Consider the following 17,844-nt stretch of genomic DNA (forward strand, 5'->3'; position numbering starts at 1 on the left):
GGGGCCAGGCTGCAGAGCCAGGTGGGGGTCCCTTCTGTCCCCTCCTGGGGCCAGGCTGCAGAGCAGGCTGTGGCAGAGGCCCTTGCTGCTGGGGAGAAATGAGCCCCAGTCAGCATGTCTTATACGCAGACCAGAGCACGCAGGAAGCTCCTGCCTGGTGTTAGCTTGACTAATTGAAAACCCATGAACTTTAAACGTTAAGTTTTTTTGACGTTTATGACTCTATACCATTTCTACGTTGATTTCATCTGCGTAACAGTGATGGGTAAACCGGCCATCTCAGCCTCTCTCCTTGATCCAGCTCAAGCCGTCTTGCTTTTACCGGGGACTTCCTTCCAATGAAACAGGGCCAGGGAAGGGCTCTGCTTGTCCGGCTTTCAGCCCTGTCCTGGTGATTGTGCCATGGAAGGTCCCCAGGGAGGACAAACATTGGCCATGGTGCCTGGTGACACCCCGAGAGCCCCATTCCTCAGGCTCACTCCAGGGCAAGACCTACTTCTGGGGGCACCGTGGCCCCAAGTAGGATCAGGGGTGCCCTGGAGCCACTGTGCTCTAACCGGGCCCCGAGACAGGGTGGCTCTGAGGTGAAGGGACCCTGCACCCCACCCTCAGGGACAGCGAGAGAATGAGCAATGACAGAGCGAAACAGGCCCTGTTCATTGCAGTCACCCCGTACTGCAGGACAAATATGAGTAGAGTTTTAAAATCTTAATTAAACATATCGCTTACTTATTTTTATTGCCTGTGGAAACGGTGCTTGAACGCACCTTCAGTTTGTGAACGTGATGTTTTCCTTGACTGCCTATGCAGTACCGATTGTGAGCCTAGGCTGACCCAGGCACAGGCTGCCTCCTGCCGCGCAGGGAGCAGCGTCAGAGTCAGTGTCTGACTGAGAGGGAGGAAAAACGGCATCTGGTTTTGAAGAAAAACCGGGCAAAGGCAGAGAAGTGAGCATTTGCAGACGGACTTGCAGATGGGTGCTTGGGTGCAAACTCGCATGGCCGTGGGGGGAGCCCAGGCGAGAGCATCTCACCCGGGTCGGGACTTCCAGGGAGAAAAGACTGCCCAGCGGGGCTGCAGGGCTGGAGCACGAGGCAGGCGGAGCACAAGGCGGAGCGGCGTGTTTGAGTTTGGAAGCGGGTGTCAGTGTGTGGGGAATCGCTGTTCTGTGTGCGTCTCGGGTGCCTGGCAGGGTCGGGGAGGTTGGAGGATGAGCGGCTGGCCCTGGAAGGCCATGCTGGGGCGTCAGTGCTCAGCTCAAACTCTGGTGCCCACACAGTCCCAAGGGCGGGTGACAGGATTCCACCCACCAGACAGAGGACGAGGCTGAGCGTGAAGGGGGCACGTGGTCAGGCCCCGCCAGTGCTGCCCCAGGGGAGACAGGCGCCCAAGAGCCCGGCCCTCGCTCACGTGCGTCATGAACAAGCACCCCCATGTGCACATGTGTGTCCACCCACGTAGGACACACTCTGGGGGCTGCCCAGAGTCTACGCGTAACTGGGGTTGGGGGAGTCACTTACCAAAGTGCCCGTCAGCAAGGGAGGGGGTCACTCACAGAGCTGGGCCCCGGGGCCTGTGACCTCCCGTATATGTTACCCGCCCAGTTTCAGGTTTTCGTTCTTAAAATCCTCACCCCTCCTCCCTCCGGTCTCTTCAACGTTGTTTTAGTCCCATAGTTCACTTTATCAGATTTCCATTTAAAAGCTCCAGATTTGGCTCATGGGGCAGACACAAGTGTCACCATCAGGAAACCGCAGGACAGTGTGTCACCCCCGACCCAGCCACCCTGAGCAAGGCCCGTGACCCACCTGGCAGCTGGCCGTGTGCGGCATCAGCCTGGGGCCCCTCACCCCAAAGCCAGGATAATGCTCTTCAAAGGCAGTTGCAACGTCAGGTTCCCAGGGTGACTCCAAACCTGGAAGCCACATTGCAGGCTGGAAAATAATTGTTTTCTCTGCTAAACTGTCAAAGGAAGTGACTTATACGAATATCCTACGCTAAAGGAGGGGGGACCTGGAGTTTAGGCAGAGTAACTTATCTCATGTGAACAAAAACACCGAAGCAGCCATTTCTTTCTCATCTGGACTCGGATCCCAGCCACTGTGATGGTGAGAAGGAGACGAGCTTATATGCCAGATTTGTGATTAGTTTCCATGGCAATGGGTAGACGCAATCTCTCGATCCCGGAGAACTAAAAGTAGCTGAAGCGCTCGCGCAGCTCCTTCCCCAGAGTCATCTGTGCTGCAAATAGCGGGGAGAGGTGAAGGAGGCATTCAGGGAGAGGGAGGGAGAACTGAGGGCTGCGCACTTGCTTTGCACCAGGTGCTGCGCTGCACTTTTGAACGCGCTTCTCTCTTGAGCTTGGCGATAACCGCCAGCCACACCTTGAGGCTGCCTGTGGGTCCCAGCAATTCCATCAGCCTCTTAAAATTGGCCGTTCACCCAAGGCTTCTGGGAGGAGAATCCCAAGCAGCTATTTCCCCAGCTTAGCAGATCCCCCATGCTGGTTTCAGATTGACGGTGCTGAAAATACCACACTGCAAATGAGTGTCGTGGGATGAAACCGCCGCCCTGCTCTTTGGGAACATGGCGGTGGCGGCTGTGCCGAGCCCAGGCGTCAGCCGCGCTGTCGCTCGTTGCAGGTGAGCGAAGCGGAGATCAACGGACAGTTCGAGTCGGTGTGCGAGTCCGTGTTCAGCGAAGTCGAGTCTCAGGCCATGGACGCTCTCGACCTCCCGGGGTGTTTCCGAACACGGAGTCACAGCTACCTTCGCGCCATCCAAGCCGGCTACTCCCAAGATGATGAATGTATTCCCATGATGACGCCCTCCGACATCACCTCCACCATCAGGTCCACAGGTAAAGGGCGCCCTCTCTGAGCCCCCCAGGGGAACACCTGCAGGTGCTTGGTCTGTGTCCTGGAGGAGTGGGCTCCCCTGCCCCTCTCCTCGACTGACCTGCTCTCCACACGTTTGGCAACTTTTCCTAATTGCATTCGATTCCTTGTTCCATTTGCATGGTGCTTTTGTCTTTTACAAATAACTTTTCTCTTTCTTAGACTGAAATCTATTATCGAGGTACCTTAAAATAAACACGCCTAACTTTTGTAAAGTATTGGATAGGAGAAAAAATTTAAGTGCTAACATTTAGAAGGTGATGCATTTTAAATATCCAAGTCTGATAGGTTGCAGTGAGATTTCAGTGGCTATGCAGGGACTCCCGTGTCCAGCCTGAATTCTGTTGCTCCGTATGCAGATCTATAAACATGATTCACTGCTGCAAAGCAAATCAGTCGTTAATGTAAATCCACTAACTGTCTTAGGACTCCGGGATTCAGGCTCACAATGTCCTTTAGTTCTTCTGTCCTCACCCCTTTGAAGATTTACCACCTAACATAAACATCCCTGCCTAATATTACACTGCATTATTATTATTTATGTAACACCATGAATATGCATGGCCCAGAGAAACCCATAAAACACAGCAAGCAGGAAAGTTTGCCGCGCCGCACATAAGGCTAAGGGGAGAAGCTGTAAAAGAACATGGTGTTGAAGAGCGAGCTGTTCTGAACAGCGCAGGTTTGGAACGCTTCAGACGTAGCACGGAATTTGAGGGATGGCCGGGGAAGGAACAGATCAAACTCTGTTCCCATAAATGGCACTGGGAGCGGAAGACGGGTAGCGGGAGAGAGAGGTTGGGCAGGGGTGTGGCATCACACGGGAGGAGCTCTTGTTCCGTCGCAATGCCACAGTGAGCAGGGGTTGCAGGAGACAGCGCGCTGCAGAATTCACGCCGTGCCGTGCAGTCCGCGCTGCGGGGCGCCTTGAGAGGGAAATACTTCACTGCAGAGTCTGTCGATGGAAGAAAATAGACTGGATTCAACCCGTGTTCCGTCAGGTCGTCACGGTAAGATCTCCGCTCTGTTCACTGCTTCGACTCTCAGTGTTTGAGGTGTTCAAGCGAAGTAGCAGCCTTGGATGATTCACTCAGGTAAGCCTGACGGTCATTTTTCAAGGAAAGCTGCGGGCCCTCGGTGTTCTTTTCATTTGGCTTCATGGCCCCTGAGCAGAGGTTTTCCCAGTACTCTCCGACGACGACGCCTTGGGCCTTCCTGAGATTCGCGTCGGATCCCGGCACGCTCCATTCTCCACACAGTTCGTGGGGACGGGGGCAGGGTGCAGGGCCTGCCCGCGGGAACCCGGGGGGCTCTGAACACTGACCTCTCGGCGCGGCGGGCGTGGGCAGCGTGTGGGCGGCGGGGTGCAGCCTCTGCTTGTCCTCTTGGGGGGCCCATTCTACTCGCTCCCGCCCCTCATGCTCTACCCTGGTAAGAAAGGGCAGGATGAAAATAGAGTAGAGTGGAGACATAGGCAAGTGATGAACTTTGCAATCATTGCATTAAAAAAACACTTTAAGAAATCATTGCACACATAGTCACCAATATCTGTTTATTGCCTCTCGTGAGCAAGTGAACAATTAAACACTTTCATGGTCTTCAGAAATGCTTGGAAACAATAATTACCTAGTAGAAGATGACTGTATTGTTTTTAGGGCTGTCATTATGGAGAGAATAAAAATAAAACAGATTTCATGGAGATAAAAACCAGTGCCGAACTCAGACTAAAATCCTCATTTATTATACTATAATACACTACAATTTTTACCATGTACATTTTTGCTTTCCAAAAATGTACACTAAATAAATCACCCCAAAATGCTTCAATCTGAAGTTTCTACTGGATCTCGGCCTGCTTGTTGAGTCAAACTTTCCTCTCAACCGCGAGGGGCGTGTCGGAGTCGTGGAACCGTCTGCGATCAGATTAGGAAGAAACGGAGAAGGAGATACACTTGGCCAGCACTGTCCAGTTTCAAAGTACCTTTTTGAAGAAATATAAGTACAGATTCATCATTAATCTCTCCCTTTTCCTGTTTTACTCTAATGTATATTAAATATTTATAATCTTTCTTTACTAAATAGGATTTAGATAGCATGTCGTATAGTCTATTTAATAATATTATGAAAAATACCAAAGAAATGAAAAATCCCTGTCTGGAAAAACAGAAATATGGAGGAAATGGAGAAAAGCTATCGCAACATACAGGTGGAGATGCCTAAATAATCCTGACAGCTGAACTTCAAATTCGATACAGAGCTTCCTGTCAGCAAGACAAATGGAATTCAATAGTTTTCTATGTAAACACTTCTTACCTTTGTGTTTAAATACTTGGAAATCTATATACTAACAGTAACAGTTAATAGCTGTCTTTTGTCGACATATGCGTCTGTGTGTGGGGGGAGAGAGAGATTACTTTGACAAACTGAGTTTTTTATGGTTCTGAAACTAGCTCTTGAAAATAAATCCAAGATGTTTTCAAAACCATTCCAAAGTGATTATTTTGAAGAATAAGATTCATTTAAGCATGTTCCTTTATGCAAGCTTGAAAAATAAAAGTTGGTGTTATCAGATTGTCTCACCTTGTATACATGCAAACATGTAATTTTAATATTCATACAATAATAAATTCAATGTCAAATGTGTGCATGAACGATTTATTAAGAATTTAAAAATATGTATCAGACCATCTATTTCGAGCACGGACAGGTTGAGGCTCCAGCGTTCGCTTGCTTGGGGACCTGAGTGCAGCTGTGTTTTCGCCGAGCCTTGAAGGCAGCTGGCGACTGAGCCGCAGCAGGCTCTTTCAGTCTAACTCCAGGAGTGCAGCCGGGAACAGAAGACGCCGTCGGACAGCACGACCACGATCACAAACGTTCCTCCATGCAGCTGTTTCTTTCATCATGAAAACAGTATGTATTGACTAGTGTCCTCTCGCTTAATGAAGTGGTTTTGAAAACATGTAACTTTCATTTCACACCTGGTTTCCTTCTCATCTGTGAAATGATTTATCGGATAGATTCACTTGTCTAAATATGCGTTTCACCCGATTTCTCTAGGGAGGGAATATTACTGATATCGTGAAGGAAAATGGTATAACATTCAATTATAATGACTTTTCTCTGGGTCAAAATTCGTCTCAACATACGACACCACTGATTCTAGAAGCCATTAAAACAAAGGGATAAATCTATACAAAGCGCAACAGAAGAAACAGCCGTAGACTTATTTTTATTTTATTGTTTGTATTTCTGTAGCAACTTATCTCTCAAGGTTGCATGATAATTCCATCTTCCAAGATAGACATTTACTACCATACAGGGGAAAAAGTATCTCTACATTTCAGTGTTTTCCATATTGGAGGGAGGAAAACCAGTTTTCAATACTGTGATTTTCATTTTTGACCTGTCTCCACCTGAAGAAATATGACCGTGTATTTCATCCACCCACTTCTGCTCTTCTAGAAATAAAAGACCGTGTTTTAAGTGATGCTGTCTTTTTACAATGACTGGATTTTCAGGTGTGTGAGCCTGTTCTGTTTCTCTGGAAAGCCCTGACTGATATCATACCCTTATAGAGCATTTCTTCAGGCTCTGTATTTAACACGGTCAGAGGATTTACTCGGAGAATTCTCACCATCAGCCCTCACCCTGGGAAACAGATTGAAAATTAAAAAGCTACGTCGGAAATGTCAGTCCTCCTGGCTGAGTCGGGGAAGTTTCACTAAAATGAAAGATGCTGTCGTGGATATCGATACGCTGTTTGTAAACAATCAGTCAGGTGTCTAATGTACGTCAATTGTGCATCCATAAAGCCGGCAAAAGTACAATAAATCATATTAATAAAAGTATTTACAAGCCCATCTGTTTCAGAAAGCCCGTGGGTACAGACTGGGTGCCCCTCCGGGCGCTGGCCTGTTGCAGACAGCAGGGCTCTGTGCAGAGGTGCAGACCCGGGGGGCGAGTGCCGCCCGACCCCCAGGGAGCCGCGACGTTGGGGAGCGAAGTCCACCCCGGCTGCTGGACTCGGCCGGCCTGACTAGACAGGGCTGTCGCTGGCCTTAGTGGGTTAGCCAGGCCCAGGCGGATGGAGCCAGAAGACAAAGGAGGTCGAGGGAGACCTGGGAAAGCCTGGACCTGTCACCAAAGAGAAGAGCGAGAGGCCCGAGCCCAGGAGCAGAGCCAGAGGAGAGCGGCTGGCGCAGGATTCAGGAGGGCGGTGCTAACAGGGCCTCAGGCTCTGGCACATCCCAGGCTAGCCGAGGGCCCCGGGGGCATGGGCCTGGCTGCAGCCAAAGGCCTGCGGCTCCAGGGACAGCGGTGCCCCCTCACCTGGACGGGTCCTGCGTGGACACCTGCAGGAAGGCGTAGGAGCAAAGCGCAGACCCCCAAGGGCACCTTCCATAATTCGCTCTCACATTCGGACGCCTCGAACTCGGATGGGCTGAAAAGTGCATCTTCGTGTTCACCGACTTCTGACTGATTTCACAGCCTGCTCCCGCTGTGAGCGCAGATGGCAGAACATGCGCGTCAGCCGTGGCTGTGAATTCCGCCAACCCTCCGCCACGCTGTGGGGCTGCTGTGGAGACCAGTCCCCTGCTGGGTCTCTGCACGCAGACGGGGTGGCTCCTAAACAGCGGAAATTTCTTTCTCACGGCTCCGGAGGTTGGGGCGCCGGCGTGGCCGGGTTCCGGTGGGGACGCACATCCTGGCTCACACACGGCACCCGCTCATGTCCTCACACGGCGGGAACGGGGTGGAGGCAGATCCCTGGGTCCCCTACTCAGGAGGGCTCCACCCTCGCGAACTCTGCGCCTCCTACATGCCCCACCTCCCAACACCCTCCGGAGTGGTCATCTGCCCTCAGAAGCCCAGACCCTCAGGGTCACGCGGAGGGTGGCTTCGCTCTGCACAAGCCCTGGGTGAGGGACCACGGCGTCCTGAGTTCCAGTAGGGCCTCAGCCCTGTCCTCAGAGGGACGCGACATTCTTGGTGCACAGCTGAGTCTGAGAACCTTCCACGGGGCTCGGCAGAGGACAGCTGCTCCTTCCAGAGAGTGACCCCTCCCGAGTGGGTCTCCTGTGTGGCCCCCAGCGCTGTTCTCTCCATCTGCCGCTCACATGCTCACATCCTCGGAGTGGCAAGGGCAGCCTTCTCCGTGTACAATAATAAGAGACAGTGTCCAGCTTACAAGGCTCCTGCCACGCAGCAGGAAAGGCCTGGTTTACAGTCTCCACCTGGACTCGGGCTCATCAGAGGGAAATCTGAAAAGTAAAAGACAAACCAGGATGCAGTCTTACAAGTGTGTAAGCCGACACACTCCTGGCCAGACACGTGCTGGTCTCTGGCCTCCGTAGGAAACAGGACTTACCGAGAGCTGCCTTTGAACCCGGCCCAGCAGGCAGCAGGCTCGCCATAGCCCCGGAGCTCCTGTCCACAGCCCCATTGCCTGGAGCATTCACTCAGCTTCATTCCAGTCACACGTTCCTTAGCACACAGGTGTGGGGTGAAGAGATGTCTGTGCTTCTTTCCTTTTCCAAGTGATTCCGCAAACCTGGTGCTAACTGAGTATCCAGTTAGACTGTTGGTTTGGGCAGAAAGCAGATGGTTCTCCCTACACTGAGGTTCCTTCCTGAAGACTTGAGTGGAGTTGCCCTGGGAGGCATCTGATCTTGCACGTTTTAGTGATTTATCTTGTTCATCAGCCTCCCGCATGCTAGAATCCAAGTACCGTGGAGGCAGGGATTTTTCTACGTGGCGTGCGGTAGACAGTCGATGAGTATCTGTTCATTTCTTTAATGAAAACAATGAGCAATGAACTAATTGAGAAACAGGATTTTCTCTCTCTCTGTGAGCTACCGTGAGGTGTTAGGGCTGTCGCCGGCCTGCAGATGACTTTCGTTTTGTGAACGTTCTTGCTGAGTTTCCAGGAAAGCAGAGAAGAGAGAGAATAAAGCCTTCATGTCAGGCAAGCAGCACCAAGGAAGTCGAGGGAGTGTGGGGACGTGTAAATCCACGAATCAGCCCTGCCGTGGACTCAGACGGACTTCCTTGTAGTCCATCGTAGAATTTGCATCGTTCGTTTCTCCAGCTCCTAAAGTCAGGCTCAGACTTTTCTTTTCTTTTCTTTAATAAAGAGTAACACACGACGAGGCGGGTGGATGGTTTGAGCTCTGGAGTTCGAGACCAGCCTGAGCAAGAGCGAGACCCCGTCTCTACAAAAAATAGAAAGAAATTAATCGGACAACTAAAAATATATAGAAAAAATTAGCCCGGGCATGGTGGCGCATGCCTGTAGTCCCAGCTACTTAGGAGGCTGAGGCAGGAGGATCGCTTGAGCCCGGGAGTTTGAGGTTGCTGTGAGCTGGGCTGATGCCACGGCACTCTAGCCCGGGCGACAGAGTGAGACTCTGTCTGAAAAAAATTTAAAAAAAAATGTATATAAAAAAAAATTAATAAAAAAAAAGAGTAACACACGAGACAGGACACAGGCCCAGGCGGCAAACCAGAGCCACGAGCAGTTTCTGGAAGCACAGTGAATCGCCACGTTGGTCTGCGTGTCACGCAGTCCCCGCTCTTCTCGCAAGGCTATACCAGGATGAGTCCATGTGCCGCGTTTGGGTCAATGTGCCGCGTTTGCGTCAATGTGCCCTTTGCCTGAGGCCTGTGAGGAACGCGATTTCCCTGAGACCCGGAGGACGGGAGCGAGCCTCTTCTCCACTTCCCTAGACGGTCTGAGCGCGCAGGCACCACCATAGATGGGGAACGTGAGACAAGTCTGTCCCCATCACTCGGGCAGAGCAGCAGTGCGCAGAGCGCACCAGCCGTGGGGTCGCCTGTGTGTGTCTGAGCTCTCAGCATGTCGTCGCCGTGGTTGGCGTGGGAGCAATGACCCCGGTCCCTCTCCCAGGAAGGCAGCAGGTGCCCGGTCACCCGGCTCCCAGGGCCGCACCCTGTCTAGTCAGGGCCGTCCCCACACCCTACACACTTCCCGCCACTGCTCCGTTCACACTCAGCAGCTCAAGGTGATGGTGCCTTGGTTCTCGTGGGCGCTGAAAGTTCACAGAGAGGACTCTGGTCCCAGGAGCCCTGATCCACCGGCACAACCAACGTCAGCCTTCCGGCTGGACAGAGCACAGTGCAGAATGTTCGTCTGTCCCGGGATCGATGCCCGGATTTTCTTTTCACTGTGCTCACCTTGAGGTCATGACTAGGCAGTCCCCATTGCAGGCCTGGGCGCCTTCCAGCTCTCTGATCAACTTTATGGCAGAAGCAGGCGATACTGAGGGGATATTAATCCGACGCAGAAGCATCAGCAGGTCAGAGGTGAGACAGTGAGTACGTTTCACTCTTGCAAGGAGCACTTGCTTTATTGTCTGGTTAGTTTTTTATTGAAGTTCACTCTCTTTTCCGTAGTAACTTTAGATGTGCTAACTTACCCCTCAACAGCGAGGCACTCACTGTTCACCATGTGCGCCGTGAAAGTCTTTTCCCTCATCAGCAAAACAGCACCTACAGCCGTAGCCTCCCTCTAAATCTTGGGAGTAAACATGCCTTCTGGTTCCACTTCAGTGTAGACGTCATTCACATCGACGATGACTATCCCATGTAAAACTACGTACACTCGCACTCACACGCACACGATCACACACTCGCATACACACATACACACTATACACACATTCACACTCACACGCACGCTCACACACACACATACACACATGATCACACACACGCTCACTCTCACACACTCTCATACACACATACACACCATACACACATTCTCACTCATACACATGCTCACACACACATACACATGATCACACACACGCTGACTCTCACACTCTCATACACACATACATTCAAACTCATACACATGCTCACACACACACATACACACATGATCACACACACGCTCACTCTCACACACTCTAATACACACATACACACCATACACACATTTACACTCATACACATGCTCACACACACACATACACACATGATCACACACACGCTCACTCTCACTCTCATACACACACTCGCACACACACATGCTCACTCTCACACACTCGCATACACACACTCGCGTGCGCACACGCTCACTCTTACACACACATTGTGAAGCTGTGACAGGTGCCGTCCGCTGTACAATTCACAGCTTTTCAGAAAACAGGTTCACCAACAGCACGTGCTGATTGGTATGTCAGCTTTTTTGCTGAAAAAAATCATTCTTTTCAAAAATGTTTTTCATCTCAGTTTAAAGCTTCTCATTCTTAAAGAGAGGACATCATTGTGTCCTGATGAACAACTGAGTTGGGAAGGAACCAAACTATGTCGCTGACACATTGTTATTCTTTCGTCCCGACACCCGATCACCCTGAAACTCAGCTTGCTCCGTCACTGAGAACGACTTCGCTTTCTGGGTCATCCTTTGTTTTGCTGTCGGGCCCTTCGAACATTCCAGATTCTGTACTTAGAGACTTACATGACTTCATGTCATTAAAAATTGATTCATTCTCAGTCTTTCTTCAGAAAATACAAGTTCTTCCTGTGTGGTGTGATTTTCAAGTATTCAAGATGAAAACAGGAAGTGTCTGGAACAGCAGAGCAGCTGCCAACACTCTGTGTGACTGTCTACAAGATGTTAAGTGCTGGTTAGACTATAATTTCTTGCTAATTAACACATCCAAAATAGACATCTTTGCCGCTAACCTGTCGATGTTGCCCCAGTACTCGTGTGGCCACATAATTTCTCATAACTTCAGGGAAACCATTGTGTGGGATGTGATTTCTGTGTCCTGTCTGATTTGCACTTATGTTTTGTGACTCACATTAATTAAAGTGTCAACATGGCTTTAATCCTTTCTGTTGAATCTTTTGCCTTCAAAGTTTAGTTTCTCCGATATTCATTCCCTCACTTAGACACTCATGGGCTTGATTACGGTAATTCCTTTTATGCTGCTATCCTTGAAGTTCTAATTAAGAGACAGCAATGAATTTAAGTGCGGCTGTTACGTTCAAACCGAATGGCGGAGCTTGCCATTCAGAATATATTTTATCTTGATTACATATTTGTGCTTTATACGACAGAATGCTAATTTTTAAATTTTCTTTTTGGCTTGCAAATGACTTTCAAGGATTGAATTCAGAAATGGTGTCCAGAATTCCAGGTGTAAGTCGATAATCAGGCATATATTTAAAGCAATGATACATTCGCAGTGGAGATTATTCAAAGCGATGCAAGTGTACATCGTGGAGCAGTTTGCTGCATCTCATTCCATTAGCATCTTTCCAGTAGAACGTGTTGCTCCAAACTCTCCTCCACGCGACCCAGTGCCTTGAAGACCTGAAGGACAGTCAATTTCCTTTGCTTCGAGTCCTACATTGAACAGACAGGTGGCTATTTCCTGATATCGCCTTGGCACGGCAAAGAATGTTCTAGACCAGCACAGTCAGCCTCACTCTCTGTGATCATGAAATGTTCTCTGCTCGCGCTGTCTGGGGAAGCCGCCATTAGCTGCAGTGGAAATGCCGCTATGCTACGGCGGAACTGATTTGTAACTGTGTTTTAGGTGTTCAGGTATTTTGGAAGTTTAGGCTGTTCGCATTTGGCCGGGCTCTGCTGGTGCGGCATAGAACGGAGCCCTCCCGGTACAATCAGGATAAACACGGAGCTTCAGGCGCAGCTTCAGTGGGACCCGAGTCTCCGGCCACTCCCTCTCCCTCTGCCAGCAGCTCAGCCGCTCCTGATGTCCGTCCACTCTGCTTTCTTCCCGTCTCTGACTGTTCTTGTCACTCTGGACATTTGGGAAATTTATCCAGAAGGGGTTTCCAGACGAGATTCACTCAATCCCAAATGCATCGGGGAAAGCGCAGTTCTAACAAGCCTTTTCCCTGCCTCGTTCATTCGACTCCCACAGGGGCGGACTCATCCACCTGCATAGTTTCTTGTAAGCACCAACACTTTCAGTTTCATGCAATTTTTATAGAAATCTTTCTAAAATGTGTGATGTGCACGGTTCCCCCATCATAAATGGCATAATTAACCTTCCCTTTGTGCACAAGTCCTTACACTGGGCTCAGCGTACTCGGGGCTGACCGAGCTGCTCCTGCCTCCAGCCCAGTGTCAAGGGGGCTCTCCTCAACCTGACCCCGAGAAACCAGCAGAACCCAGACGGATCCAATAACTGAATTACAAAACAGAGGTGCATTTTCATCTCTTTCCCTGTAATTAGGAAACCACTTTAAAAAGTCATCAGGGATTTTCATGGTGCTATTTACATGGTAAAAGAAACCACTAATAGGCTTTTAAAACCAAAACTATGTTCATGCCTGGACCTGAATGTCTTTCTTGAAGAGAGTCGTCAGGTCCTCAGATACTTTTGGATATTAAATAATCATTTCATTTTTTAAATTTCAAAATACATTTAATCACGTATGTTTAACTCCTATGGGATTGTCTGGTAATCCCTGTCTCTGTCTTGATTCATCTTCTTTTTGAAGATGTACATACTTTGAGTTATATTGCTAAATTTAATTTAAAATTTTCAAATATATTTGATGTTCACCTGACATACACAAAGTGGTAGATTACACTGCCTGTAACTAATAATGATCAGTTTTGGTAAGGCTATTCTAATTGTATCGTCACATAAACAGAATCAGGACAGTTATTACCACCCAACCTATCCAACTGAGTAATTGAATATTTTTCTGGAATGTGTAAAATGCTTTTGTTAGCTGTTGATTTTAATCTGTGGCAGCAAATTAATGGGATCGAAGGATCGTTTTTAATTCCTCCTTTACTCTTGTTTCCCAGCTTCTAATTCTGCTTTTAATCAGTCATTAAGGAATCCAGGACTCTGTCGCACAGAATCGTATGTACACAGCAAATGTTTACCCAAAGAATAGGCGAATGGATGACTGAATGCATACAATAAGATACTTGAGTTTTTCAAAAATCATTTCTCAGCGTTAGTCTCTATAGCTAAAGTATTTTATGTACTGTAATTTTTATTTACCCAGGACTGACAACTAATACTTAATTTTTAAATTATAAAGTTCAAAAATATTCAGTTAACCAGGAATGTAAAAGTGATTTATTGTTCTACTATAAACAATCTCACTCGGAAAAACGTGAGGGATGATATTACATGCATGTGGGACCACTGTAAGTGCCAGTGACAAGTGTCACATTCAAAATACGCATCAAATGCCTGTCCCAGACCTCCAAGTGCAAACCCCCTGAACTTCTATCGCCACCCAGAAGCCTGGCAACTGAGTGCTGGAATTTTTATGTGTATCTCTAAATCTGTTTCTTTCTTTAACGTCTATAAAATTTGTATTAATAATTCTCTGAACATCAGGGTTCAGTTATTTACTTCTATTGAAACTGTATGTTGGATTTTCCATGGGGCCACTTACAAGGGGAAACACATGGAGAAGGGTTAATATTTTCAGGGGCTTAAAAATGTCCCCCCAACACACACAGTCCCTCGCGTGGAGAGGTGGGTAGCTCAGGTGCTGTGTTGGGAAATCCTCAGATATTCACCCAGAACTTTCCCCTGGAATCTCAGCTGACGAGAGAACCTGCGGTTCCGCGAGGACAGCAAGGCAGGCGCGTCCCCCTGAGCAGTGCTGTGGAAGCAGAGAGGGCGCCGTGACTCCGCGGCTGACGCTACAAACTTCTGCCACTGGGATCCACGTCCTCCCACTCTCTGTCCACGTGCTGGGGAGAAACTTGCCTGACCCGTTTCTGCTTGCTGGGATTGTGGAGAGGCTGTTGCTACCGATTCTGTAATTGCAGTTCAACTGCAGTGACTTTAAGATCTGAACAACCTGCGTCATTATTCAAGAATGCGAACAACTGCTATCATTTGGCAAAAGATATTAAAATGCTACAGTGAGATGTTTCAAAGCAAGAGTTCACAGTTAGTGCGCATGTTTTCATCGAGGGGACGAGAACAGCAGAAGGGTCATTTGACATTTCCCCCAGAAAGTAAATGACTTGAAGAAAACTCAATGACACTTCTGAAGAAAAGAGGTGGGCTGTATCCACGGAAAGCTAGTCTCACCAGTCAAGTGAGACCCCAAACGAAACCCTCCAGACCACTGGGGGGCAAATCAAATTAAAATCCAGAACATCTTTAAGTCAGAGAATCGTCTTTTTCTTGACTGCCAGTGACCCACCAAGGCCACCCGCTCTTCCACACAGCACTGCGCCTCTGCTGTCCAGCCTGAGGGCCCAGGGGACCCCACGTCCCCTCACCCACCCTGCAGCAGCTCCATCCCCTGGGGCACAGCCAGTGTCCCCCACCCCGCCAGGATCCGGCCTGACCGAGTCCCCGTCTCTGACGCTGCCCCTTCAGTGCTTACGTCCGTCTTTCCATTTGTGTATTGAGCGCATTGGGGCAGGACACCAGGCTGAAGGTCAGTGTTTGCTGAAATCCGTAAATCTTACGACGCTAAAGCATCAAATGATCCTGAAAGGCATTTACGTCGGTGCCCAACGTGGGGGAAGCCCTGGGTCTCTTCAGCCTCGGAGCGACAGTCTTTGGAACGTCTACAATGCCCCTTAACTGAACTGTGCGTCTTTATAAAACACCCGTGCGCCATTTGACGGGTACATAGTTTCAATGCCAGTAACCAGTTGGCTTTTTAAGCAATAAAAAAAATACATGTTTGGATTTACTTCTCAAAATGTTGATTAGCAGAATATAGTCACCTAAAGAATGGCTTCCATATTCGGGCTTTGCTGCCGGGTGAAGAACAATATGCTCTGTAGAGAAGTTGGGCTGTGACTCTTACCAAAGCCAGCCAGTGACAGCCTTCTGTGCCGCCACGGCGTGGCCTCCGAGGTCGAGTCGGGCTTCCGTTTCAGTGGCTCTGAGAGGGGCCAGCTGGCACCTGGACACAAGTTTGAAAACAACATAAAATCTTTCTCTTGTTATCCAGGAAAAATCACCGTGCCTGCCCCCGCCCCAGGCTGACTAAAAGAAATTCTTCTTTGTGTATACTCGACGTGAACTGCTCCTTCTTAATTAGTGTAAAGTGTGCCATGCAACTACATTTTCACAAAGAAATCAGTTTAAAAATGCATATTGTCCTGCAGCAAACACACCACAAGGTGAAAAGATGTGATATTTGATTTTTTTGCGATAATAGAGAGAAGTCATAACACTCCATGTAATTTTTCTGAATTTACAAGATATTCTACACCAGAAGAAAATCTGAGTTGTTTTGTCAAATTTTCAGACTTAATTCTTTTTTTAAATTTTACTTCAATACATTTGGTGAGATCTATAATCTTTTTTTTTTTATTTCAGCACATTATGGGGGTACAGATGTTTAGGTTACGTATGTTGCCCTTGCCCCCACCACCACGTCCGAGTTTCAAGTGTGTCCATCCCTTGGATGGTGCGCATTGCACTCTTTGTGTATGCATATACCCGTCCCCTCCTCCCCCTTCCCCCTGCCTGACATCCAATAGATGTTATTCTTATATGTGCACTTATGTGTTGATCAGTTAATACCAATTTGATGGTGAGTACATGTGGTGCTTGTTTTTCCATTCTTGGGATACTTCACTTAGTAGAATGTGTTCCAGCTCTATCCAGGAGAATACAAGAGGTGCTATATCACCATTCTTTCTTATAGCTGAATAGCACTCCATGGTATACATATACCACATTTTATTAATTCACTCATGTATTGATGGACACTTGGGTTGTTTCCACATCTTTACAATTGTGAATTGTGCTACTATAAACTTTCGGGTGCAGGTGTCTTTTTTACAGAGTATCATTTGTTCTTTTGGGTAAATGCTCAATAATGGAATTGCTGGATCGAATGGTAGTTCTACTTGTATCTCTTTAAGGTATCTCCATATTGCTTTCCACAGATGTTGCACTAGTTTTGAGTCCCACCAGCAGTGCATGAGTGTTCCTATCTCTCCGCATCCATGCGAGATCTATAATTTTGAACAGTGGTGAAAGGAAACCTTTGTGAATAACTGTGAAATAGTTAATGGGTCAAAAGGGGGATGAATTTGAGTGCATTTGGTCACATTTTCTGTGAAGGTCTTGAACGGATTCCTTTCCTTGCTGTTGCGTTTTCCTGTGACACGTCATCATCACGCTTGCGTATGCGCCATTGTTCACTGGCGAGATGAGCATAGCTGGGAAATCCAACCAATTTGGCATTTTTATCATTATCTTTCTCCTCGTCTCAACATTGCAAAGAAAAAGATAATTACTTTAAGGCAGTTGCAGCTTTTTAATCTGTAGTCCTGTGTTTCTCTGTTGGCTTTGTTGTCACTACCGCGATGGCTGGGACGTGAAGTTCTTCAGAGTCAATGTCTCTGCTGAGGAGAACCAGAGCAGAGCGAGCTTTGCCATCCCCGGCGTCGTGGAGACCCAGCCGCAGTCATGCACAGACAGAGTGGGTGTTGTGCTGGTGTCTGCCGGGTCGGTGGAATCGGAAAGTGTGTCGTTAAGGGATAAAGACTCCCCTTCCCGTAAATGAACCACACCAAATGGGTTAATGTGGAAACGACCACCTATTTTCTAACACCACCACGTGGAAAATTCTTTGTCAATGAGCTCTCTTCACATACTCCCCCGCTGTCTGTCCTAGTCATGTGTGTACGCCGCGTTTAGTACCCTTGACAGCTCAGTGCTCTGAAACCCTGCTAGAAAGACTTAATCAAAACCAAACTTCAAATGAACCACAGTCCGGGAGAGGTGAGTGCAGGTGACCAGATGAGACCCCCCCCAGAAAGACACAATGGTTCGCTAACTTGGGTTTCTCAACCTGGGGTCTGTTGATGTTTGGGGGTGGATACGTCTTGGGGCTGATCTGTGTGTTGCAGGGTGTTTGGCAGCACCCCGGCCTCCACCTGCCAAAGTGAGACAACCAAAAATGTCTCCAGACATCACCCAGTGTTCCTGGGG

At 48.5% G+C, this 17,844-nt stretch overlaps 1 protein-coding gene across 2 annotated transcripts in view; it reads left to right on the forward strand.

Annotated features, from left to right (window-relative positions):
• Positions 1–17,844, forward strand: part of DLGAP2 (discs, large (Drosophila) homolog-associated protein 2) — a 95,364-nt gene that overhangs the window by 46,670 nt on the left and 30,850 nt on the right. For both annotated transcript variants that reach the window (XM_012645887.1, XM_012645886.1), the window contains 2 exons: positions 2,643–2,859; positions 9,812–9,814. In XM_012645887.1, the coding sequence (XP_012501341.1) occupies positions 2,643–2,859; positions 9,812–9,814 (220 nt within the window). The remainder of the gene's footprint in view (positions 1–2,642; positions 2,860–9,811; positions 9,815–17,844) is intronic.

This window comes from Propithecus coquereli, unplaced genomic scaffold (assembly GCF_000956105.1).
Source record: "Propithecus coquereli isolate 6110/MARCELLA unplaced genomic scaffold, Pcoq_1.0 Scaffold238, whole genome shotgun sequence".
NCBI classification, from domain to species: Eukaryota; Metazoa; Chordata; class Mammalia; order Primates; family Indriidae; genus Propithecus; species Propithecus coquereli.